General features: G+C 42.2%; 1 protein-coding gene across 1 annotated transcript in view; it reads right to left on the bottom strand.

The window, feature by feature from the left end:
* The window catches only part of LOC137371576 (high-affinity choline transporter 1-like), a 121,869-nt gene that overhangs the window by 60,898 nt on the left and 35,775 nt on the right, over nucleotides 1-25,196 (bottom strand). Inside the window, exon 3 of the mRNA XM_068034414.1 lies at nucleotides 17,332-17,487. Within this exon, the coding sequence (XP_067890515.1) occupies nucleotides 17,332-17,487 (156 nt within the window). The remainder of the gene's footprint in view (nucleotides 1-17,331; nucleotides 17,488-25,196) is intronic.

A 25,196-nucleotide genomic window follows, 5' to 3' on the forward strand; every position in this document is an offset into this window, starting at 1 on the left:
CCTTATAAATCTAAACATGCCAATTACCACCCTATCCACTTCTTCCTAATCATCAGTAAATTGAAGGAGTCATCAAGAGTGCTAGCAAGTGATACTTGCTCATTGGTTCTCAGCTTAGTTTCCACCAGGAGCACTTGACTCCAGATCTCATTATAGTCTTGACACAGATATGAATAGAAGAGTTGATGGCCAGAGGACAGGTGAAAATAGATGCCTTCAACACCAAGGCAGCATTTCAGATAGTAAGGAGTCCTAGCAAAACTGAAATCAGTAGGAGTCAAATGGAAAACTCTGCAATGGGCCAAGTGGGGGAAATGGGATTAGTTAGGACGGGTACTTGATGGTCAGCGCAGGCGCGTTTGGCTGAAGGGCCTGTTTCTGTGTTGTAAAACTCTATGACTCTATGACTGGAGTATACATGGCAGAAGGGAAGGTGGTTGTAGTTGTCAGTTATTGTAGTCCAAGGGCATTGTCACAACAGTTCCTTCGGGAAGCATTCTCAGACCAACCATTATTGATAACTTTCCCTCTGTTGTAAGGTTAGGATTGGGTTTGTTTGCTAATGATTCCACAGTGATAAATGCCATTCATTACTTCTTTGAAAATGAAACATCCTGTACCAACCTACAGTGGGACCTAAATAACATCTAGGCTAACAAGTGGCAAATAAATTTCACATAACATCAATGGCAGGTACTGACTATCTCAACCAAGAAGCATCCCAGCCATCTCTGCTTGACCTGCAACAGCACTATCATTACCAAATCGGTCACCACCAACATTTTGGGGAGTTGCTAATGATCAGAAACTTAACTGGATCTGATATGCCAACATTGTGGCTACAAGAGTAAGGCAGAGGCTAGGTATCATAAGACTAGTGGCTCACTTCCTAAACTCTCAAAGGAACATAGGAATATGAAAAGGCCATTCAATCCCTCGAACCTGCTCTACCATTCAGTTCATGGCTGATCTGAATGTTAATTCAATTTACACGCCTTGATTCTGTAACTTTTAATACCCTTGTTTAGTAAAGACCTATCAATCTCAGTTTTTTAATTTCACTTGACATAGTCTCAACAGATTTTGAGAGTTACAGATTTCCATTACGCTTTGTGTGAAGAAGTACTTCCCGATATCACCCCGAACTGCCTAGCTCTAATTTTAAAGTTGTGTCCCCTTGTTCTGTATTCACCAACTAGATGAAATGGTTCCTCTCTATCTCTGCTATCTCTGCTATCTAATCCTTCAATGATTTTAAACACCTCAACTAGGTTGTCGCTTAATCTTCTTTACTCAAGGGAAAAACAAATCTAGTCTATGCGACCTATACTCATAATGTATCCCTTTTAACCCCAGTACCATTCTGGTGAATCTGCACTGTACCCTCTCCAAGGCCAATATATCCTTCTGAGGTGCAGCGCTCAGAGCTAAATGCAATACTCTGGATGGGTGCTAAACAGAGCTTTATATAACTGTACCAAAACTTCCACCTTTTTGTATTTTGGCCCCCTTGAGATAAAGGCCAACATTCTATTGGCCTTTTTAATTATTCTTTGTACCTGTCCACGAGCTTTTAGTGATTTCTTTATATGGAATCCAGGATCTCTCAGCTCCTCCACTGTTCCTAGTTTCTCACTATTTAGAAAATACTTTGATCTGTCTTTCTCAGGTCCACATTGGATGACCTAACAGTTTTCCGCATTAAACTCCATCTGCCATAGTTTTGTCTGCTCACTACAACTTTTTGCTCCCATATAGGCTATTTACTGTACTAACAGTGTTATCAGCAAACCTGGATATATTGCTCTCTATTCCTTTTTCTAGCTTATTCATAAATATAGTGCAAAGCTAAGGCTGCAATACAGATCTCTGGTGGACATCCTGTCAATTTGAGTGCATACCTATTATCCCTACTATCTGTTTCCTACCTCCTAAACAATTCCCTGCCCATGTACTCTCATTTTTGTTAACAGTCTCTTGTGTGGAACCTTATCAAAAGTCTTCTCGAAGTCCATATAAATAGCATCCATAGACACTCCCTTATCTACCACTTCAGCAACTTCCTCAAAAAATTTAATTAAGTTCATGAGGCATGTGTTACCTTTCACAAATCTATGCTGGCTCTCTAATCCATTCATATTTGTCCACGTGCTCTGTCGCTGTCCCTAATAACAGATTCTAGTACTTCCCTACAACAGACATCAGACTAATAGGCCTATAATTTCCTAGTTTATTTCTCCTATCCTCTTTTCTACAATCTAAAGGTACTAATTAATTGTGTAATAGAATACTTGTTAATTGCCTCAATAGGTGTGGATGCAACAGAGCAAGAAGTTTGACACTGTCCAGAACACAGCGGTTTATTTGAATGTTGTCCCTGCCATTGGACTCACGATTCACCCTCTCCATTCACTGGCACAACAGGGCTGCAGCACAGACCATCTATAGGATACAAACAAGAAATGTTGGAAATACTCAGCAGGTCTGGCAGCATCTGTGGAGAGGGAAGGGTCAGTGACCTTTCTTCAGATCTAGCAGATATCTCTCTCTCAGTCTCTCTCTCTCAGTCTCTCTCTCTCTCTCTCTCTCTCTCTCTCAGTGGCTGTTCAGTTTTGTGGCTGTACAGTTTTCAGTCCATTAACACCCTATCTGTACTAATGCTTTGTCTTTCAACATACCATTAACATATTATTTGCCTTTGCTCCATGACCTTCTGGTCGGTTATTCTCTGTGACTTTGTCCTATCTACACCTTCTCCTTTGTTATCTCTTGCCCCACCCCCGCTTTACTTGCTTAAAATCTTTCACATTTCTAATATCTGTTAGTTCTGAAGAAGGGTCTCTGACCTGAAACATGAACTCTGCTTTTCCCTCCACAGATGCTGCCAGACCTGCTGAGTATTTCCAGCATTTCTTGTTTTTATTTCAGATTTCCAGCATCCGCAGTATTTTGCTTTTATCTAAAGGATACACTTCAGCAATGTTACAATGACAGCACCTCTCAATCCTGCAAACTCCACCACCAGGAAGGACAAGATAGGCAATCTCATGATATGAAAATGCTCTATAAGTCACACACCATTCTGATTTGGACATATATTGCCTATTCTTCATTGTCATTGGGTTAACATGCTGTAATCCCCTTCCTGACATCATCATGGGAACATTATTATTACAAGGACTGTGACAGTTCAAGGAGAAAGCCCACCACTACCTTCCGATTGTAAATAAGGATGGGTAATAAGCACAACTTTGCCAGCATCTCACATAGAAATGAGAACAAAAAAATGTTTGCTTGGGCAAGGTATTGGCTGGTGAATGATGGGAGTTTTCAGATACTGCATTGGAATTCTTGGTTGAGGAGGCGGAATGATGGAGAGATGGCTTTTATCCTCAGGGAGTCAGGAGGTCCTCCAGGTTCTTGCTCAGAAGGCAGTGGCAAGAGATAGCCGCAGAGGTTAATACCAGGAGTATAACTTCAAGAACCTGGATGCAATGAAGGAAAAGGTTTATGATCTCACGTGAGTGATCAAGGCCAGCGAAGACATCTTCAAGTGCCATATCCTAACAACTGCACTACTAACCTTAGCCACCAGTCAACTGACCAGACCCCCATCACTCACCTACCAACAATCTATGAATCAGGGCTCAAATCTAACATTCATATGCTTCACCTCACCTTTAAACACTTAGCACTGTTGCAAACCTCAAATCCACATCTCACAGCTTGTACACATTGGCAGCTATTCAACCATAATTGCCATAAGGCACACGCTAAGCAATGCGTGTATAGTCAATGGCATCCTGCATCGTGGGGAAGGCTTCATTTCTTCCAAACCCAAATGCTCACTCTGTCTGCTTCTCTTTGGAATGAAAGAGGAGATGATGGCATAGTGGTAATGTTACTGAGGGCTACTAATCCAGAGATCTAGGCTAATGTCCTAGGGACATGGGTTCAAATGCCACCACAGCAGCTGGTGGAATTTAAATTCAATTAATTCATAAAAATCTGGAATTGAGAGCTAGTCTCAGTAATTTTTTTTTAGAGCTACAGCACTGAAACAGGCCCTTCGGCCCACTGAGTCTGTGCCAACCATCAACCACCCATTTATACTAATCCTACACTAATCCCATATTCCTACCACATCCCCACCTGTCCCTATATTTCCCTACCACCTACCTACACTAGGGGCAATTGCTAATGACCAATTTACCTATCAACCTGCAAGTCTTTGGCATGTGGGAGGAAACCGGAGCACCCGGAGGAAACCCACGCAGACACAGGGAGAACTTGCAAACTCCACACAGGCAGTACCCAGAATTGAACCCGGGTCGCTGGAGCTGTGAGGCTGCGGAGCTAACCACTGCGCCACTGTGCCACAGAATTATCATTGTTTGTTGTAAAAACCCATCGGGCTCACTAATGCTATTTAGGTCAGGAAATATGCTGTCTCCAGAACCACAGCAATATGGTTGACTCTTACTTGCCTCTGAAATAGCCTAGGAAGGGTAATAAGAGATGGGCAACAAATGCTGGCCTTGCCAGTGCAGCCCACATCCCATGAAGGAATAAATAAAGATGTCTCTCTTTGCATAGAGAGCCTCAGTGACCTTCCTTATGCAGAAGTGCACTGCAAACAGTGAGTTGCCACTTATATCTGCAGCAACTTGGAAGGAGCCAGATGCATAGAAGTTCAGAGCCCTATTCACCTTAACAGGCAATGCAATCCTTGTCCTGCTCTGAAGCTGGTGTTGTGATTGCAGCAGACAGCAGATTGTAGTGATGATCTCTTTAGTGAAGCACGAACATCTCAAGCATTGGTCATCATTGAAGTTCAGGTACGAGAATTGCTCCCTAAGCACCCTCTGCTGATATAGCCCTTCTACTGTGAGCCTTCCTCCCCCCTCCTTCCTATTACAGCAAGAGATAGCTGCAGAGGTCAACGCGGAAGTATAACTCCAAGAACATGGATGCAATGCAGGAAGAAGTTTAATGATCTCACATTGTCCTGCTCTGCGTGACCTCTGCTCATTTTCCCAGTCTGCAATCAACTGGTCTGTGCACACCCAAGTCTAGGTCATTAACATATATCAAGAAAAGCAGCTGTCCTATTACTGACCCTGCAACCCCACTATATATCTTCCTCCAGTCTGAGAAACAACCGTTCACCACTATGCTGTTTCCTGTCACTCAGCCAACTTGTATCCATGCTGCCACTTTCCCTTTCATTCCATGGACTTCAACTTTGCTGGCAAGTCTATTATGTGGCATTTTATCAACAGAAAATGCTAAGTGTCAGAGATGGAAGTATTCAGCCCTGAGATGAATGTTTCATCCTTAGAGTCATAGAGTTATACAGCACAGAAACAGGCCCTTCGGCCCATCATGTCCATGCCGGCCATCAAACACCTAGCTATTCTAATCCCATTTTCCAGCACTTGGCCCGTAGCCTTGTATGCTATGGCTTTTCAAGTGCTGATCTAAATACTTCTTAAATGTTGCGGGGTTTCCTGCCTCAACCACCTCTTCAGGCAGTGTGTTCCAGATTCCAACCACCCTCTGGGTGAAAACATTTTTCCTCAAATTCCCTCTAAATCTCCTGCCCCTGGTTATTGACCCCTCTGCTAAGGAAAAAAGTTTCTTCCTATCTAACCTATCAATGCCCCTCATAATTTTGTATGCCTCAATCATGTCCCCCCTCAGCCTTCCTTGCTCTAAGGAAAACAACCCTAGCCTTTTCAGTCTCTCTCTTCATAGCTGAAATGCTCCAGCCCAGGCAACATCCTTCCCAGCCTCTTGGCCATTATAGTTTTCACAATTGCCACAACATTGCGAATGTCTTGCGGTTCTCCTATGTCTTACTTTGAAGAAAGTCCCATGGAACTCCATACTCTGTCCGTCAGTCATGCCTTTGATTTGAGGGTGCCATCAAAGTCTCATTAAACTCTGTTAAGCAGAAAGGTGTGCTTAGACTTAGATCTAATTTTTAAAAATGTGGATGAAATCAAACAGCCAGAGTCCAACAGTCACTTTCAAACAGACGTTCCAAAACTATTTTCGGGACCACAATTTGCAAATGAATATTTCACACAATTTGCGAGGAAGGGAGGATTTGAACATCTCACAAGTTCCCCTCATTATCCTCAATCAAATGGCGAAGCAGAGACCGGAGTACAAGCTATTAAATAATTGCTGAAGAAGAACGAAGATCTTCCAACTGCATTATTGAAATATCAATCCATTCCTTTGTTACGTGGACTTTCACCTTCAGAGCTGCTGATGGGAGGAAGTTAAAAACTCAACTTCCTATTCTACCCGGAAAACTACTTCTGGGGCTAGACATACAAGACTACAAAAAAGTTCAAGTCAGAGAGAAGTCTTACAGGAACCAACAAGCTCGCAATTACAATAGAGATTTTATACCAGAAACATACAAATGTTGAAGGATGGAGAGAAGGTATGAATATGAGATCTAGGATGTGAAGGTAGAGTCTTATGTAGTACACACTCCTGGGGGTACTATATGCTGAATAGGAGAAACCTTATCTCTATTCCTCAAGCACAACAACGAGCTATATATCTGGAGGAACCAGATGATGATCAAGAAACGCAGAGACAACAGGATACTACAAACATTGGTTCAAGTTGCCAAATAAGACTTTCAAGAAAGACTACTGATCTTCCACTTTGACAAGAACACGATCTTGGAGAGTAATGAAGCCTCCGGATAGACTGATGTCAGAGACTTGCGGAGGAGGCTCAAGTACTGATGGGGTTGTATGTAAAGTCAAATGAATGAATGTATAAATATATATATCAAAAAAATAAATGGACAAAGACTTGGGGAAGATGTAGCATAACAGTCTGAAAGGGTTAATATTTGAGACAGTGTGAATAGCCCTCCCACTGTAGTGATGATGTAATAGTCGCATGGGCATTAGGCTTGGAAGAAGCTAGAAGCATCATGAGATGTGCTAGCTGGACATGCTTAATGAGAGTGTAAATAGTTATGTATATAAAATAAGTGAATAACTGTTGAGCCATATAAAGACTCTGAGACATCTGTAAACAACGTTTGAACTGCACTAACAACAATTTACAACATTGAGAAATTGAAAGGAAAACTGAGTGATGTGTACATTGGCCAATTGATGAGCTGTCATCTGTTTCCCCCCAAGAGGCAACAGTTAAAATAGACCTTGGAGAGTGTGACTAGAGCCTTGGAGAGCAATTGTCAAGTAGCATAGCTTCCATGGATGGCAAGAAGAGGAAAATAACCATCAGGTAAGAATATTTAATTCAGCAGAGAGGGTGCAACTATTTGGTAGTTTCTACTTAACCTAGGCCACAGTTTAGTAATTATAAACTCTGTGTTGTGTCACTGTGGTTGTTCACTTTGTTATGAAAGTGCTTCTATATATGTTGTTAAGTATATGTTTCTGAGGACTTATATTTAAATTGTGGAGATGGAATCATTGGAAGGCTGAAGATTTCATAGAAGCTGGACTTTGCTTTGTTGTTGACAATTCATTGAAAGGACACTAAAAATAACCTTGTTGGAAGTTATGTGCTTTAAGCAATAAAGAACAAAAACCTTGGTGACCTGGAGAAGATGTTTACAAGAGAAGTGACAAGTCAAGATTTATAGGGGTCAGGAGGCTTGACTCTTGAGATATTGTTTTTGATTTCACTTTGGACAGTGTGTTGGGGTGTGAACTTTTTTGAAGACAGTTGGAGAAAACCAGCCAAGGGAGCAGCCACCTTCAGCTCACCCTCTTCTATCTCTTTGAGAACTTCCTGAGAATCAGGTGTAAGAAGTAGAGAAACTGATGCTGCATTTGTCCTGAAAAGCCTGCCAGAAACTCTTGGTACCAACTTTCTTCTGGAAAGTCTGCCAAACTGATCTTCAATGCTGCCTGAAAAGAACTGCTCCAGAAAGATCCCAGTGACAGCCATCTACACGTATTTGGGATGTCAGACCAAAAAGGGACAACTGACATCTTTCCATATCTTTTCTTTTTTCTTCAAGAATTAGCAAGTATTTGGCCAAAGTATTCTTTTTTGTCCTTTTTTTTGTAACAGACCTCTGCAGAGACAATTTCTGTATTTTATTCAGTGTGTGTGTGTGTGTGAGTTTGTGTGTGGGGAATTTATAAGGGGGATCTTTCATATTTCAATCTATGTATTAATGCTTTGCTTCGTTACTGGTTAAGTCTTGTTTTATAATAAATTGATAATTTTGTTGTTTATTAAATAAACTTGGTTGATGTATTTTATTCTGGAGTGAAGAGTAGGGCATATGATTGATTGCATCGGTAACTGGGTAAACATTTTCAAAAGTATATGTTGTGACCTGTGGAAAAATGGAACTAGAAAAGACAGTGCATTCATCCTGCTTTGGTCGTAACAACATATTCTTTTACTGTTCAATAAATTTAGTTGTCTGTTAAAGCCTAAGTCACAATCAACTGTGATATTTATTCTGCTCCCTTCTGAGGTTGAGGATATATCATCTATGGACCTGTAATAAAATGAGAAAATCAGCTTAGAGGATTCTCTGTTTAATGCATGGACGTGCCATTAATTTACTTGGAATCTGACTAAAGGATGCTCTCTTTGGAACTTAGAAATTGAAGGCTTACTTAGAGAAGTGGTCTGAAATGCTAACCCCCCCAAAAATCTAGAGTAAAAAGATAAAAAAAAACATGCAATATTGCTCCACAATGTGTTAGCATCCAAGGTGAATTATAGTCAGGACCAGATAGTTTTAAAGACAACATGGAGACAAACAATGAGGAGGTGCTTCTCCAATGAATTGAATGCCATATTCTGAATAAACTTTAGTTTGTTAAATTATGTACCCTGTTTACACGAAGCTTGAAGGTCCAAGCTTGACTGACAGCTGATGTATAGAAGCCACTTCAGTATCCAGAAAATGCAATACAGCTACAATTATTTTGATTTTTAAAAATTCATTCATGGGATGTGGGCGTCACTGGTTTGGAAGGCATTTATTACTCATCCTTAATTGCCTTTGAGAAGGTGGTGGTGAGCTGCCTTCTTGAACCGCTGCAGTCCTTGTGGGATAGGTACACCTACAGTACTGTTAGGAAGGGAGTTTCAGGATTTTGACCCAGCATTAGTGAAGGAATGGCAATATAGTTCCATCAGGATGGTGTGTGGCTTGGAGGGGAACTTGCAGGTGGTGGTGTTCCCAAGCATTTGCTGCCCTTGTCATTCTAGGTGGCAGAAGTCACGGGTTTGGAAGGTGCTGTCTAAGGAGCCTTGGTGCGTTGCTGCAGTGCATCTTGTAGATGGTCCACATTTCTGCCACTGTGCATCGGTGGTGGAGGGAGTGAATGTTTGTGAATGGGGTGCCAATCAAGCGGCTGCTTTGTCTTGGATGGTGTCGAAGCATCTTGAATGTTGTTGGAGCTGCACCCATCCAGGCAAGTGGAGAGTATTACATCACACTCCTGACTTGTGCCCTGTAGATGGTAGACAGGCTTTGGGGAGTCAGGAGGTGAGTTGCTTGCCTCAGAATTGCTAGCCTCTGACCTTCTCTTATAGCCATGGTATTTACATGCCTACTCCAGTTCAGTTTCTGGTCAATGGTAACCCCCAAGATGTTGATAGTGGGGGAATCAGCAATCATAATGCCATTGAATGTCAAGCGGAGATGGTTAGATTCTCTCCTGTTGGAGATGGTCATTGCCTGGCACTTGTGTGGTGCAATGTTACTTGCCACTTATCAGCCCAAGCCTGGCTATTTTCCAGGTCTTGTTGCATCTGAGGAGTCACGAATGGTGCTGAACATTGTGCAATCCTCAGCGAACATCCCCTCTTCTGACCTTATGATTGAAGGAAGGTCATTGATGAAGCAGCTGAAGATGGTTGAGGAACTCCTGCAGTGATGTCTTGAAACTGAGATGATTGACCTCCAACAACCACAACCATCTTTCTTTGTGTTAGGTATGACTCCAACCAGCGGAGAGTTTTCACCCTGATTCGCATTGACTCCTCGATGCCATACTCGGTCAAATGCTGCCTTGATGTCAAGGACAGTCACTCTTACCTCACCTCTGGAGTTCAGCTCTTTTGTCCATGTTTGACCAAGGCTGCAATGAGGTCAGGAGCTGATTGGCCATGGCAGAACCCAAACTGAGAGTCAGTGAGCAAGTTATTGCTGAGCAAGTGCCAACGACCCCTTCCATCACTTCGCTGATCATCGAAAGTAGACTGTTTGGGCAGTAATTGGCCGGGTTGGATTTGTCCTGCATTTTGTGCACAGGACATACCTGGGCAATTTTCCACACTGCCTGGTAGATGCCAGTGTTGTAGCTGTATTGGAACAGGTGAGGGCCGCAGCTAGTTCTGTAGCACAATTCTTCAGTTCTATTGCCGGAATGTTGTCAGGGCCCATAGTCTTTTGCAGTACCCAATGTCTTCATCCCTTTCTTGATACCACGTAGTGTGAATCGGATTGGCTGAAGACTGGCATCTGTGATGCTGGGGTCCTCAGGAGGAGGCCAAGATGGATCATCCACTTGGCATTTCTGGCTGAAGATGGATACAAATGCTTCAGCCTTGTATTTTGCATCGATGTGCTGGATTCCCCCATCAAGGATGGAGATATTTGTGGAGCCTTATAGTTGCTTATTGTCTACCACCATTCACGACTGGATATGGCAGCACGGCAGAGCTTCGATCTAATCCGTTGTTTGTGGGATCGCTTTGCCCTGTCTGTTGCATGCTGCTTCCAATGTTAGGCATGCAAGCGGTCCTGTGTTGTAGCTTCACCAGGCTGACACCTCATTTTTAGGTTTGCCTGATGCTGCTCCTGACATGCCCTCCTGCACTCTTTATTGAACCAGGATTGGTTCCCCCGGTTTGATGGTAATGGTAGAGTGGGGATATACTGGGCCATGAGGTTACAGATTGTGGCTGAGTACAATTCTGCTGCTGCTGATGGCCCACAGCACGTCATGGATGTACAGTTTTGAGTTTCTTGATCAGTTGAAATCTATCCCATTTAACATAGGTAGTGCCACACAACATGATGGTGGGTATTCTCAATGTGAAGACGGGATTTTGTCTCTACAAGGACTGTGCGGTGGTCACTCCCACCAGTACTGTCATGGACAGATGCATTTGTGACAGGTAGATTGGTGAGGACAAGGTCAAGTAGGTTTTTCCCTCTTGTTTGTTTCCTCACCACCTGCCGCAGACCCAGCCTAGCAGCTATGTCCTTTAGGGCTCGGCCAGCTCGGTCAGTAGTGGTGTTACCGAGCCACTTTTGGTGGTGGCCATTGAAGTCCCCCACCCAGAGTACTTTCTGTGCCCTTGCTCCCCTCAGTGCTTCTTCCAATTGGTGTTCAAAATGGAGACGCACTGATTCATCAGCCGAGGGGGGGCTGTAGGTGGTAATCAGCAGGAGGTTTCCTTGCCCATGTTTGACCTGATGCCTTGAGACTTCACGGGAGTCAATGTTTAGGAACTCCTAATGCATCTCCCTCCTGATGGCATATCACTGTGCTGCCACCTCAGGGATGGTGATGATGGTGTCTGGGACATTGCAAGGTACGATTCCCTGAGTTTGACTATGTAAGGCTGTTGCTTGACTATTCTGTAGAACAGCTCTCCCCATTTTGGCACAAGCCCCCAGATGTTAGTAAGGAGGACTTTGCACGGTTGACAGCGCTGGTTTTGCCGCTGTCATTTCCAGTGCCTAGATTGATGTCAGGTGATCTGTCTGGTTTCATTCCTTTACTTAGACTTTGCAGCTTTTTGATTGAACTGAGTGGCTTGTCAGGCCACTTCAGAAGGCATTTAAAAGTCAAAAACATTGCTGTGGGTCTGGAGTCACATGTAAGCCAGACCAAGCGAGGACGGCAGATTTCCTTCCCTAAAGGGTATTAGTGAACCAGATGGGTTTTTACAACAATCAACAATGGTTTCATGGTCAACATTAGACTAGATTTTAATTCCAGATTTATTAATTGAATTCAAATTTCACCATCTGCTGTGGTGAGATTCGAACACATGGCCCCAGAGCATTAACCTGGGCCTCTGATTTACTAGTCCAGTGGCATTAGCACGATGCCACTGCCATATCCACCCTGGGTGTTCAGGGAGCAATTCCCCCACCTGAACCTCAGTGAGGAACACTGTGAGAGACATCTATGCTTCAATAAGGACATCTTTACTGAAATCTGCCACCAGCTACAGGCACAATCACAACTGCAATCTCACAACCGGGCAAGGAGTTTGAGTCTGTCAAGGTGACATTAGCCATGAACTTTTACTGGTTCATGTGTTTATTGCAACATCTCACAGTTACTGTCCACTTGTTGTGTAAGGAAGGTCACTGCTGTTCTTTATTCAAGGAGAACTAACTACATTTCATTCTCTCTTGCCAGAGACAACCTAGTGAAGGGAACATGCAACTTTGCTACTATTGCAGGCTTCCTCATGGCACAGGATATTACTGACTGGACACACTTTGCTTTGCAGGTACCGCATGCCACATACTGAAACTGAAAGGGATTTCACTTCCTCAACAAGCAGATGGTGTGCGACCATAGGCAGTGAATCATGCAGAGTCAATGTCCAGTATCCTGGCAGCAGTCATAATGCCTTCATTCTGCCTCAGTCAGCTGTGCCAGCTGCATTATAGCCACCACAGCAAACAAAAGTGTGGCTATTGGGTGACAAGGTAGAGTCATAACAGCACAGAAGGAGGCCATTCAGCCCAGTGGGTCCATCTCGGCTCTCTGTAGAGCATTCCAGTCAGTTCAATTCCCCCTCTCTACCCCTGTAGCCCTATAAATTTATTTTCCTCAAGTGCTTATCCAATTTCCTGTTGAACTCATTCATCTCCTCTGCTTCAATCACCGTCATCGATACTACTGACTGCGTAAAAACGTTCTTCCTCACATCCCCCCGTATCTCTTGCCCAAACATTAAATCTGTGTCCCCAGTACTTGTGCCAACAGTCAATGGAAACAGATTTTCTTTGTCTACCTTATCTAAACGTGTCATAATTTTGCACACCTCTATCAAATCTCCACTCAACCTCCTTTGTTCCAAAGAGAACACCAGCAGTTTCTGCAACTTAACCTTGTATTTAAATTCCCTCATCCTTGGAACCATTCTGGTAAATCTCCTCTGCACCTTCTCAAGGACCTGCACATCTTTTCTAAAGTGTGGTGCCCAGAACTGGGCACAATACTCTTCTTGTGGCTGAACTAGAGCTTTATATTGCTTGCAATTCTGGTCGCCACACTACCAGAAGGACATGGAGGCTTTGGAGAGGGTACAGAGGAGGTTTACCAGGATGTTGCCTGGTCTGGAGGGCATTAGCTATGAGGAGAGGTTGGAAAAACTCGGACTGTTTTCACTGGAACGACGGAGGTGGAGGGGCGTCATGATAGAGATTTACAAAGTTATGAGCGGGATGGACAGAGTGGATAGTCAGAAGCTTTTTCCCAGGGGGTAAGAGTCAGTTACTAGGGGACATCGGTTTAAGGTGCAAGGGGCAAAGTTTAGAGGGGATGTGCGAGGCAAGTTCTTTACCCAGCGGGTGGTGAGTGCCTGGAACTTGCTGCCAGGGAAGGTGGTGGAAGCAGGTACGATAGTGACGTTCAAGAGGCATCTTGACAAATATATGAATAGGAAGGGAATAGAGGGATACGGTCCCCGGAAGTGCAGAAGGTTTTAGTTTAGGCAGGCATCAAGATCAGCGCAGGCTTGGAGGGCCGAATGGCCTGTTCCTGTGCTGTACTGTTCTTTGTTCTTGTTCTTTGTTCTTCGAATGTTAGTATGAGTTCTGGTAGATTGTTGGGAGGTGAATGATGGAGGTGTGATGAATTGAGCTGTCCCAGAGGATAGTAGTGCAGTTGGTAGGAAATGGCATTTGAAGATGCATTCTCTGACCTTGACCACTTGTGTGCACTCATTGAACTTCTTGCAGCATTGTATCTACGTTCTCCCAGCTTGTATTCTGGCATTGACCTCCGTGGCCATCTTCTCTCAGTGCCTTCTGAGCGTGTGTCTAGATGACCTCCTAGCACCCTAAGGATACAGGACATCTCTCCTCCTTTCCATTTCCTCCATCAAGGTCATCAGTGCCCCATCCAAAAACTTCACAGCCTGCTCTTTCCCATGTCATTCCATTCTTCAATGTTTCCCAGATCAGATTCACTTTGTGCAGCACATTCTCCAGCCACAATGCACCTTTAAGAGGTATAGGCTAGCTTTAAGCAGTGCAGGCTAGATTTACCTGGTGCTAGCCATTCATAATCTTGGCTCTCTGCTGATGTGATGCTAATCAACAGTGCAGTTAGTGCTGGCTGGATGCTGAAATCATTCAAATCCGCAGGCAGCATGAAGTTGGCATGCAGCCTGTGTTGCAATGAACATAATTCATTATTGTGCATCACAATCCCAGTGCCCGTTTTCAGGAGCTATCCAATCTAACTCCCAGTATTTTCATGTCTCTCACATTTTTAACCTTCTTCAGTCTTTTCCTCCAACTTTCTCTCCTCCTTGCCTCAGCACATTGATTCTATCATTACTGAGGAGCTCCATTGCATCAGCCACCTCGATCACTTCATGCAACTGGCCATTATTCATTTGTGAGTCATCACCAAAAGCATTAGTATGCTATTCAACTGTGGAGGCTACCAAAATTTAGTTCAACCCTATTCTCACCAACTTTCTCACATGTGAACTTCTAGCATAGATTGCTGCAGAGTATTAAGGAGCAGGTACCGTGTTTGACTAATCTCTTAACATATCCAATTGTGCTGCAGCCAACTGTAGTTCCTCTGCCATAGCCTCAGCTAAGAACAACTAACGTAACACAGATTAAGGGTCAAAACTAAGACCTCCCTGGTCTATATGACTCACTGATGTCGACTTTATTATTGGGGTACATCTCTTGTAAATTTAAACAGCAACAATAATTTCTTGCCTTTAATGGTTTCACCCTTAGATCTTCAGCTACGAGCTTCTAAGAATTACTTTCTCATGTGACCTGAAGTAGAACTGCCAAATCTCTTTCTTTGCTGAAGCTGCCTCCAAGACGCTCTGTTTCCTGTTTCATGCCAAAAACCTCTTCACCCTTTGACAACTGTTGACTCTATAAATCCCAAGTCCATCCAAGATTTAGAAGTTGTTTCCATGTCTGGAAAAAATCTTCAAATCCTCTGAGACACTTGAACCAGATAATAGAAAAATATTTTGCTATGATAGGTAATTCCTCTCATGCCTCTTTGTTCTTATATCTTTTTCTCTGTTATGATCTTTCTTGCTTCTATTTATTATGTTGATATGGTCAGCGTTCCTCTGAGTTTTGCTCCTATTTCTTCCTAAGCTATGCCATTCCATGCACTTTTTTTTTCCTTTTACAGCTTCAAGCATATCAATCTTTCTCTCTGCTAACTCATTTTTTTTGCAGATCCTCAAACAATTTGGGCGGTGGCAAGCTTCCAAGAATTCACAGCACACGTGCGAGACGTGTGCCACAGAGCCGCAGAAATATTTCGCGCAGCAGCTCATTCACATGGAGGGGGTGGACCGCCCTCCCCTGATGACGTAGAGGGGGTGCGTACTCCGTCCCCGGCAACAGCGTCCACTGCCATTTTTAAAGGGCTTCAGGACCTTCCGCTTCATTTTAATGTTTAAAGGTACAGGTTTTGCAACAAATTGAAATAAAATTTTATTTACACTTCCAATCCCCTCTCCCACCCCAGCAATGAATAATAAGTCTATCTTTGTCCTCTCCCCCTAAAATAAGTACATTTTTGATTACGACCTCTCCCCCCTGAACTTTCTTTACTTTAACCTTCAACCCTTTCCCACCATTCCCTCAGCCAATTGGTTTCGTTTTTGCTGCTCTCAACTGGCCGGAATAGCGGTGTGGGACGGCCGTTGCGACGAGGTAAGTAATTATTCCTTTATTAGCATTTATTTACATATGTAAATTAAGTTTTTTTTTGCCGAGCAGAAGGGAGGCGGTCCCGAGGCCTCATCGCCCCCGCCGGGAAAATGGGGCAGAGCCTTCTCGGCGTCGAGGCCCATGGCAGGCCTCTCCCCGAAGGATTTTCTGGGCCCCTCTGCTACGACCCCGGACATTGGGGGGCTGGTAAAATTCAGCCACTTTACCTCCACAGTCTTTGCTTCTTCCTACAAATGCCAATTTAAAACCCAAGTTTATTGGCACCTAATTGTTACTTCATGATTTACCTCATCATCTCAATTCTATTCAACTTTGGTTTACCACTTTTTTAAAGTTTAAAAAAACTGCACAAGTAAAATTGATGGAATAAATGTGCCCTATGCCTGTTGGCTGTAAAAGTCTGTGTGATAAACCTTGGGGGTGGTGTCAGCTCAGTTCACCTGTCTTTGCTAGGCTCAGTCAGTTGGTAGCACTCTCACCTCATCAGTCAGAAGTTTGGAGATTCAAGCCCTACTCCAGGAATTGAGCACATAATCTAATATACTTAGATTATATTTCTTTGCTGTATTGTGTGAGTACTGCCTGTCAGATGTGTTTTCTTTTAAATGGATCATAGAATCATAGAATAATACAGCACAAAATGAGGTAATTAGGCCCATTGTCCTTGAGTTGCCTCTTTGGTAGAGCTATCCAATTAACTCAATCCCCTGTCTTTTTCACATAGCCTTGTGTTTGTTTTTCCTTCAGTTATTTATCCAATTCTCTTTTGAATGTTATTATTGAATCTGCTTCCACCACCCTTTCAGGCAGAGCATTCCAGATCACAACAACTGTTTAAAAAATGTCTCCACATGTCATCTCTGGTTCTTTTGTCAATCACCTTAAATCCATCTTCTGGTTCCTGCCACTGGAAACAGTTTTTCCTTATTTAGTCTATTAAAACCATTCATGATTTTGAACTCCTCTACCAAATCTCCTCTTAACTTTCTCTGTTCTGAGGAGATAGGTGAGCTCTGAGCTTGTGAGACTGTTTCCAGCCTGGAGTTGTGCTTGACAGAAATGCTGATGTGAGAATCAGGCATAGAGATCATTGCACCTAATTTTTGGTGCTGCAGAATTTCTGACCATCGATTTTTATGACAAGAAAATTGGGAGCAGGATGGATCGGGTGGGTTGAAATCAATTCCTAATTCTTCCATTTACTCTCTTGTTAAGCAAGATTCTGTGTTGGGAGTAGAGTCTCACAAATTTGGGGCTACAATATTTTGCTTCTTGCTTCAAAACTACACAAAGAACTTTCTTTTGATCTATTTCATTATTCTTTACAGGAAAACAAACAAACAAAAATGCTATCATTAATATTTTCTCACCAAGAGCAGATAGAACAGATCCTGTCCAAAACAGCTCTCCCATGACAGCAGGAAAGAACATCAGGCTACCTATCCGATCACCATAGGTTTCCTGAAAGGGGTCCAACATGGTCACATACCTCCTTACACGCATTTGTTTGGCGAAAAACAAACCACCTGCAAAAATGTTATTGAAGAACTACTTTGTTATACAGGATTCCTTTGGTAATAATGATAATTATTGGCATTACTATATTTTGCATATATTTGTGATACAAACAATTATGTAATAAATAAAGTATGCTGTGCAATTGCATCATCCATGGCATGACGATACCAGTCTCATTGCCAACACAATTACTTGTGTTTCTTTAATATCGTTACCTCACTGGGATTTAATGGTACAGACATACTGCAAAAGTAAAATTATGCTGTGTGACTCTTTCAGAACTGAGTGGCTGAAATTTCTTCCACAAAACAGTAATGATTCTCCTTTAGTGTGGAATATTATGTGTACCAGAAGAGGAGGTTGTAAACCATTTTATCCAACATGCTGTAACACTTAGAAAAGATGTATTTAGAAATTTGGTATGTGATGCTTTAAATTGTCATGTGATGGTATAATACCTTTCAGAAAACTTTTACTTAAAGTTAACTGGTCTCATATGAAAGTATGATATGGTGCATAGCTATTTTACTCAGGATAGCATCTTCCCTACTTTTTATATGTACTTTTTAAAAGAAAGTTCATTAAAATACAATGTTAGAATACCAGAAATATTTAGTGACAGCTAAAGTTTGTTATACTGCAAAGAAGCACGTTTCAATGAAATATGTTGGAAGGCAAATGTCACCTTTCGTGATTTTTGACTGTTTGACATATGAGAAATTTCATACAATTTATATTAAGATATTGCTATTGTTCCATTTCCTTACAAGGGATTTAATCAACTGAACACACCTACTTTGGGAATGGAAATTAAGACCAATAGAAACAATTGCCTAGTTTGGTGTTTCTCCATTTCCATATTATCTTGAGATAGTGAGGTTTATTCACCCCAATATTCTAGTAAACAGTCACATGTTAGGTTGGAATGATTTCCTTGAAATGTGGAGAGCAGAAGTTAGCTGCCAGGAGCTCACAGGTAGGAGAGCATTAGCAGATTAAACTGGCAGCTAAACTGGCCGACCTTCTAATTTGAAGAGCTGGGGGGGATGGGGGGTGGGGAAGGGGCGGTCAGCAGTGGGGAGCGGGGGTCAAAATTTAACAAGTCTTTGGTTTTCTGTCTAGCCAAGACAAAAAAGTGGGTTTGCAGTAATCAATAATGTAAATCAGACACAGAAGGTGAGAACTCACTTTGCAACTTTACTGCTGATTAATTTTCAGCGATTTCCTAGTCAATAAAGTGTCATTAGCCTACTAAAAAGGGGTATTGTGGCATACTTTGTTATTATCTATGCTATAGAGAGCATGATGAAATTGATAAAGTTTCACTGGACTTTTTTTATTCATTCATGGGATGTGAACATCACTGGCAAGGCCAGCATTTGTTGCCCATCCCTAATTGTCCTTGAGAAGGTGGTGGTGAGCTGCCTTCTTGAATCGCTGCAGTTCATGTGGTGTAGGTACACCCACAGTGCTGTCAGGGAGGGAGTTCCAGGATTTTGTTCCAGTAACAGTGAAAGAACAGCAATATATTTCTAAGTTTTCTTAGTTATTTTATTTCTAAGTCAGGATGGTGTTCACTCATATTATATGCAAAACAAACCTGCATTTTTTTTTTATTTGCTCTAGGCATTTGAGCATCGCTGGCTAGGCCAGCCTTTCTTGCCCATCCCTAATTGCCCTTGAGAAGCTGGTGGTGTGCTGCCTTCTTGAAACACTGCAGTCCATGTGGTATAGGTACACCTCCAGTGCTTTTTTCTGTAACAGTTTCATACAATTGAGTGGCTTGCTCGGCCATTTCAGAGGGCAGTTATGAGTCAACAACATTGCTATGGATCTAGAGTTACGCGTAGGCCAGACTGGGTAGGCTAGGGAGAGTTCCTCCTCTGAAGGACATTAGCGAACCAGATGGGTTTTTACAACAATCCAATAGTTTCATGATCAGACCAGCATTTTATTCGGGGTTTATTAATCAAAATTAAATTTCTCCAGCTGCCATGGCCTCTGATCCAGGCCTTTGGATCACTAGTCCAGTAACATTACCACTATGTTTCAGTCTAATGGCTTACAATCAACATTATCGTATTAAAACTCTAATCAATCCACCTATTGGAAGATAGAAAAAATGTATGTGAGAACATGTGTGAGATTGCAGTACAGTCTCATAGCAGGCACCTTGGAGTCAACACAATTTGCCTGCAGTATGCAGTGGAGAGCCATGTTTCTTGATTACACACTTAACACTGCTGTTTTCTGATTAAAGAAATACCATGTCCCCACACAGCACCAATGTTATTAAAAAGCAGTCTGAGTAATCACTTGTTCTCATTTCTATTCATTTCCCACTTCCATACTGACTTTATGTTTCTGAACCTGTCAGCATTTAGAACAATTTAACATGCAGCTGTTTAATGCAAATTCATCACACATTTCCCTGCCTCACAGTCTTTGGAGCTCTATAACTGAAACCATCAGAAGTTTAGGCATATTAGTATGCTACGTTAATTTACAAAGTATAACATTTTGCTTCTGGGACTTGGGATTCTCAAGCCCATGTCAATTGTCGAGGCCAGGGGTCTGTCTAGTAGAGGCAGTTCCGATTACAGAGGGTGAGTTAGACTTTAAACTTCAATTTTAAACCTGTAAACCAGAGCTAGAATTTGTGAGTGGGATTGTAAAGAAATAGATTGTGCAAACAGCTGCCAAACTGCCTGCAATAGCCAGAACCCTTAAAGCAGTTTAAATGGGCACCTTTGTAATTGACACCGGTGGTAATAAAAATGGTCAGTACATTTGCCCGATATAAGCGACTGGAATAAGTAGGAATGGTGTAAATGATGGTGACTCTATCAAGTTCATATATTGATGGTTTTATTGTTATAATCCTGAATTATAGTATTGTAAGACTAGATATTGGACAGTGAAGGTAAAGTGCTGATTGTAGGATATGCTGATCTGCTTCAGGGCTTCTTGATAATGTTAAACCCAAGAGAATATCTAATGCAGACTTACTATTTGTAATAGCAAGCTTAAACAAAGGTAGAGTACCTGTCTTCAATTTAACTTTCACATACAAATAGGACTTCTGTCCAGCTCAAAATAATCACCCACATTTAAGGATTCTATCCCTTTAGATGCATTTTGCTGCAGTTTATAATATCACATGGTACATACAGACAGGCCATTCAGTCCATCTTACCTCATCAATCTATAAAAACCTTTTATTTACCTCCATCACATCATCATACTAACTTTTGAATAAGTCTAAGATTTCAACCTGTACTCTACCAGGAAGATCATTTGGTATAAAGATGTTCTTTATGACATCTTTTCTAACCTTTCCTTTTCATTTTTGCCTATGCCTTTCATTCTAGAATTCTGACATACCTTGAAGTACTGTCTGTCCCAAATTGTTTCTTGCCCCAGTTTCTCATGTCTTTCCTTATCATCAAACTTTTAAAACCAAGGCACCCACAAGACAGACACTAAAGGAATGCATAAAGGTGATTGGTTAATTTTTGTATGCAATATTGGATGGTTTGTTGGATAAGGTTGGTTTGGAATGATTGTTTTGTAATAGCTTTTATTTCAGCATTTGAGCCTTGGCCAAGAGGAAGCTGTGAAGGTCCATAACAGAGGGAAGGTAAGGTGTGGGACTGTTTGTGACTGGGGTGACATGCTTACAAGAAGTACAACGAGAAAAAGAAACTAAAACGGAACATACAAACATACATACGAACATACGAATTAGGAGCAGGAGTAGGCCACTCGACCCCTCAAGCTTGCTCCACCATTCAATAAGTTCATGGCTGAACTGATTACTCCACATTTCCACCTACCCCCGATAACCTTCCACCCCCTTGCTTATCAAGAATCTATCTACCTCTGCCTTAAAAATATTCAAAGGCTCTGCTTCCACTGCCTTTTGAGGAAGAGAATTCCAAAGAGTCATGAGAAAGTCTGAGAGAAAAAATTTCTCCTCATCTCTGTCTTAAATGGGCGACTTCTTATTTTTAAACAGTGACCCCTAGTTTGAGATTCTCCCACAAGGGGAAACATCCTTTCCATAACTATCCTGCCAAGGCCCCTCAGGATCTTAAATGTTTTAATCAAGTTGCCTCTTACTCTTCTAAATTCCAGCGGATACAAGCCTAGCCTGTCCAATCTTTCCTTGTAAGACAGCCTGCTCATTCCAGGTATTAGTCTAATAAACCTTCTCTGAACTGCTTCCAATGCAGTTACATCCTTAAATATGGAGACCCGTACTGTACACAGTACTTCAGATGTGGTCTGACCAATGCCCTGTATAGCTGAAGCATAACCTCCCTACTTTTGTATTCAATTCCCTTCGAGATGAATGATAACATTCTATTAGCTTTCCTAATTGCATGCTGTACCTGCATATTAACCTTTTTGCGATTCATGCACCCAGATTCCTCTACATCTCAGAGCTCTGAAATCTCTCACCATTTAGATAATATGCTTCTTTTTTATTCTTCCTGCCGAAGTGGAACATTTCATACTTTCCCACATTATGCTTCATTTGCCAGGTCTTTGCCCACTCACTTAACCTATCTATATCCTTTTGTAACCCCCTTATGTCCTCTTCACAAGTTACTTTCCTGCCTATCTTTGTGTCATCAGAGGAGTTATAAAAATTGATTTTATTTAGAGATACAGCACTGAAACAGGCCCTTCAGCCCACTGACTCTGTGCTGACCATCAACCACCCATTTTATACCAACCCTACTTTAATCCCATATTCCCTACCACATCCCCACAATTCTCCTACCACTTACCTGCACTAGGGGCAATTTACCTATCAACCTGCAAGTCTTTGGCTGTGGGAGGAAACCAGAGCACCTGGCAGAAACCCACACAGTCACAGGGAGAACTTGCAAACTCCACACAGACAGTACCCAGAATCGAACCCGGGTCGCTGGAGCTGTGAGGCTGCGGTGCTAACCACTGCGCCACTGTGCCGCCACGGTGTCTTTTAAAAATGGATCTTTCTTTTAAAAAGTGAACAATGTGTTACAAAATGGACACCAAAGGTAAAATAAATCCTGGCCTTTGTATATTCAAACTGTCTGCTTAGAACAAAGAATACCTTCAAAGTTAAGAGGTGTCAATTACACCCATCCTAAACACATCCTGAAACATTCCTGAATTGAATGTGTTCTTCTGAAACAAAGAAGGCTTGAAGTAGCCACATCCTGGGCCATTGTGGGTCACCACAGAGACAAAGATCCCTGTCTCCCAGCAGAGGTGAGATGTAACAAACTTTTACCTTAAAAGGCAGCCCTAGAGAGAGAGAGAGATCCAGAAAGAAGCATCACCAGTTTTTCCAGCTAAGGGGATGGGTGAAATCCAGCAAGCAGAAGAAACCTTGCTGTATATTTCTCCATCTATACATATACAGCAGTGAATTAAAGTGATCCACTATCTTCTACTGAGCTTTCAACCAAAATAGAAACCTACAAATACCTCAGGCTTCCAACCAGCGCGAACTTTACTTCCAGGAGAATTCAACAGGTTTGCTGTGACCCCTGAAACCGTCCCCCACTTACAAATGCTTACCCTTTTTCCTCTGTCTCTTCTTGTGTGTGTGTGTGTATATATGTGTGTGTGCATGTGCAAGCGAATGTGTGAGTTGCTGTGATGCGACAATTTCAGGTTAAGGTGCATTGATCAACAAATAATTGATTTTTCTGTTTTAAACCTGCAAAAAATCCTGTTGCTGTCTGTTTATTTAACAAATAAAACACAAAGGGGTTAAACCCTAACAACAAAAAACACTTGGAGCAGTCAGGTGGGAGTTGAATAGTGGGAACCAACCACATCCCTCACCATGTGGCTGTAACAGGGGAATTAAGATTATATTTACTGGTACCACAACCAGATAAGTTGATCATTGACAGTCCTGTGGGAAAGAAGATTATTGGTTGCCTCCTCCCAATGGTCTGCTTCATGACATTCCATGTGGCAGCATAACTCTCATTATATTTATGCTGCCCATATGTGCTTGGGTTATGCACCAGAGTCATAAGCCAGATGGTCAGTGGATAGCCCTTGTTGCCTAGCAGCCACCCTCTGATTTGACATGGGACATGAAATACTGATAGTAGAGTAACTGTCACAGAATGAAGGCATCATGATTACTGCCAGAATAACAGGCATTCACCTATACGAGTATGATCGCACATTAACTGCACATTAAGAGGGTGGAACCCTTTGTGGTTGTGGTATGTCTCTCCATTTAGATGCAGTTCCCGCAAAGCTACATCTGTGCAGTCAATGACACCCTGCACCATGGGAAAGCCTGCTATCCTGGTGAAGCCACATGCATGCTCTGTCTGCTTCTCTCTTCACAGAGAGAAGACAATGTACTCCCCTCTCTTGGCATAAGGAATGTCAGTCACCTCCCCAATTCAGCAGCGGACAGCAAACTGGGTGATTGTAAAGATATTGCCTGCTCTAGCGCAGATGAATCCCTATGTGAAGAAGTTCATAGTCATGGTTGCCTTCAATGGTCTCCATTGTTCCAATATTGCTAGTACTATGCAAATGTCCTTCCAGTCAGGGGCTTGAAATTTTAAGTTTTAATATTCATGTGGCAAAATAATGTGTGCCTCAGTCTTGGCAAGTGGGGGATTTGCCTGACAATTTCTAAATGGCCTAGGTTTAATTTTATGAATGCAATCCCATGTTCTGGATTCCTTGACTCGAGGAAAGAGGGTCATAGAATTATTATTGCACAGAAGGAGGGTATTCGGCCAATTGCTGGTTCTGTAGAGCAATCCAATCAGTCTCATTCCCCTGCTCTATCCCTGTGGTCCTGTAAGCTTATTTACCCATCCAATTTACTTATGAAATTATTGATCATCTCCCCTTCCACCACCCTTATAGGCAGTGAGTTCCAGGTCATTACCGTGTGCTGTGTAAAAAAGCTCTTCCTCACATCCTCCCTGTATGTCTTACTCAAAACCTTAAACCTGTATCCTCTAGTCCTTGTACCATCAGCCAACAGGAACAGCTTTTCTTGTCTTCCTTATCTAAACCCATTAAAATTTTGTACACTTCTATCAAATCTCCCCTCCATCTCCTTTGCTCCAAGGAGAACAACCCCAGCTTCTCCAACCCAATCTTATAGCTGAATTTCCTCATCCCTGGAAACATTCTAGTAAATCTCCTCTGCACCCTCTCAAAGATCTTCCGAAAGTATGGTGACCAGAACTGTGCCCTAACCAGGTTCAGCATAACATCCCTGCTTTTGTATTCAATGCCTCTATTTAGGAAGCCCAAGATCCCATATGCTTTGCTAACTACTGTCACAATATGTCCTGCCACCTTTAAAGATCTATGCACATGAACCTCCAGGTCCCTCTGTCCCTGTACATGCTTTAGAACTGTGCATTAAGTCTATATTGCCTCTTCCTATCCCTTTTTCAAAATGCATCACCTTGCACTTCTCTATTAAATTCCATTTGCCCATTCTGCTAGCCTATCTGTGTTCTGTTGCAGTAGATTGGTATAAATATTTGCCACATTTCCAAGTTTGGTATCATCAGCAAATTTTGAAATTTTATTCTGTATTCCAATATTCAAGTTATTTATGTATGTCAAAAAAACAGTCCTAGCACTGAACCTTGGGGAACACCACTGTCTACCATCCTTGAGTCTGAGAAACAACCATTTACCATGACTTGCTGTGTTCTGT

Source organism: Heterodontus francisci, chromosome 6 (assembly GCF_036365525.1).
Source record: "Heterodontus francisci isolate sHetFra1 chromosome 6, sHetFra1.hap1, whole genome shotgun sequence".
NCBI classification, from domain to species: Eukaryota; Metazoa; Chordata; class Chondrichthyes; order Heterodontiformes; family Heterodontidae; genus Heterodontus; species Heterodontus francisci.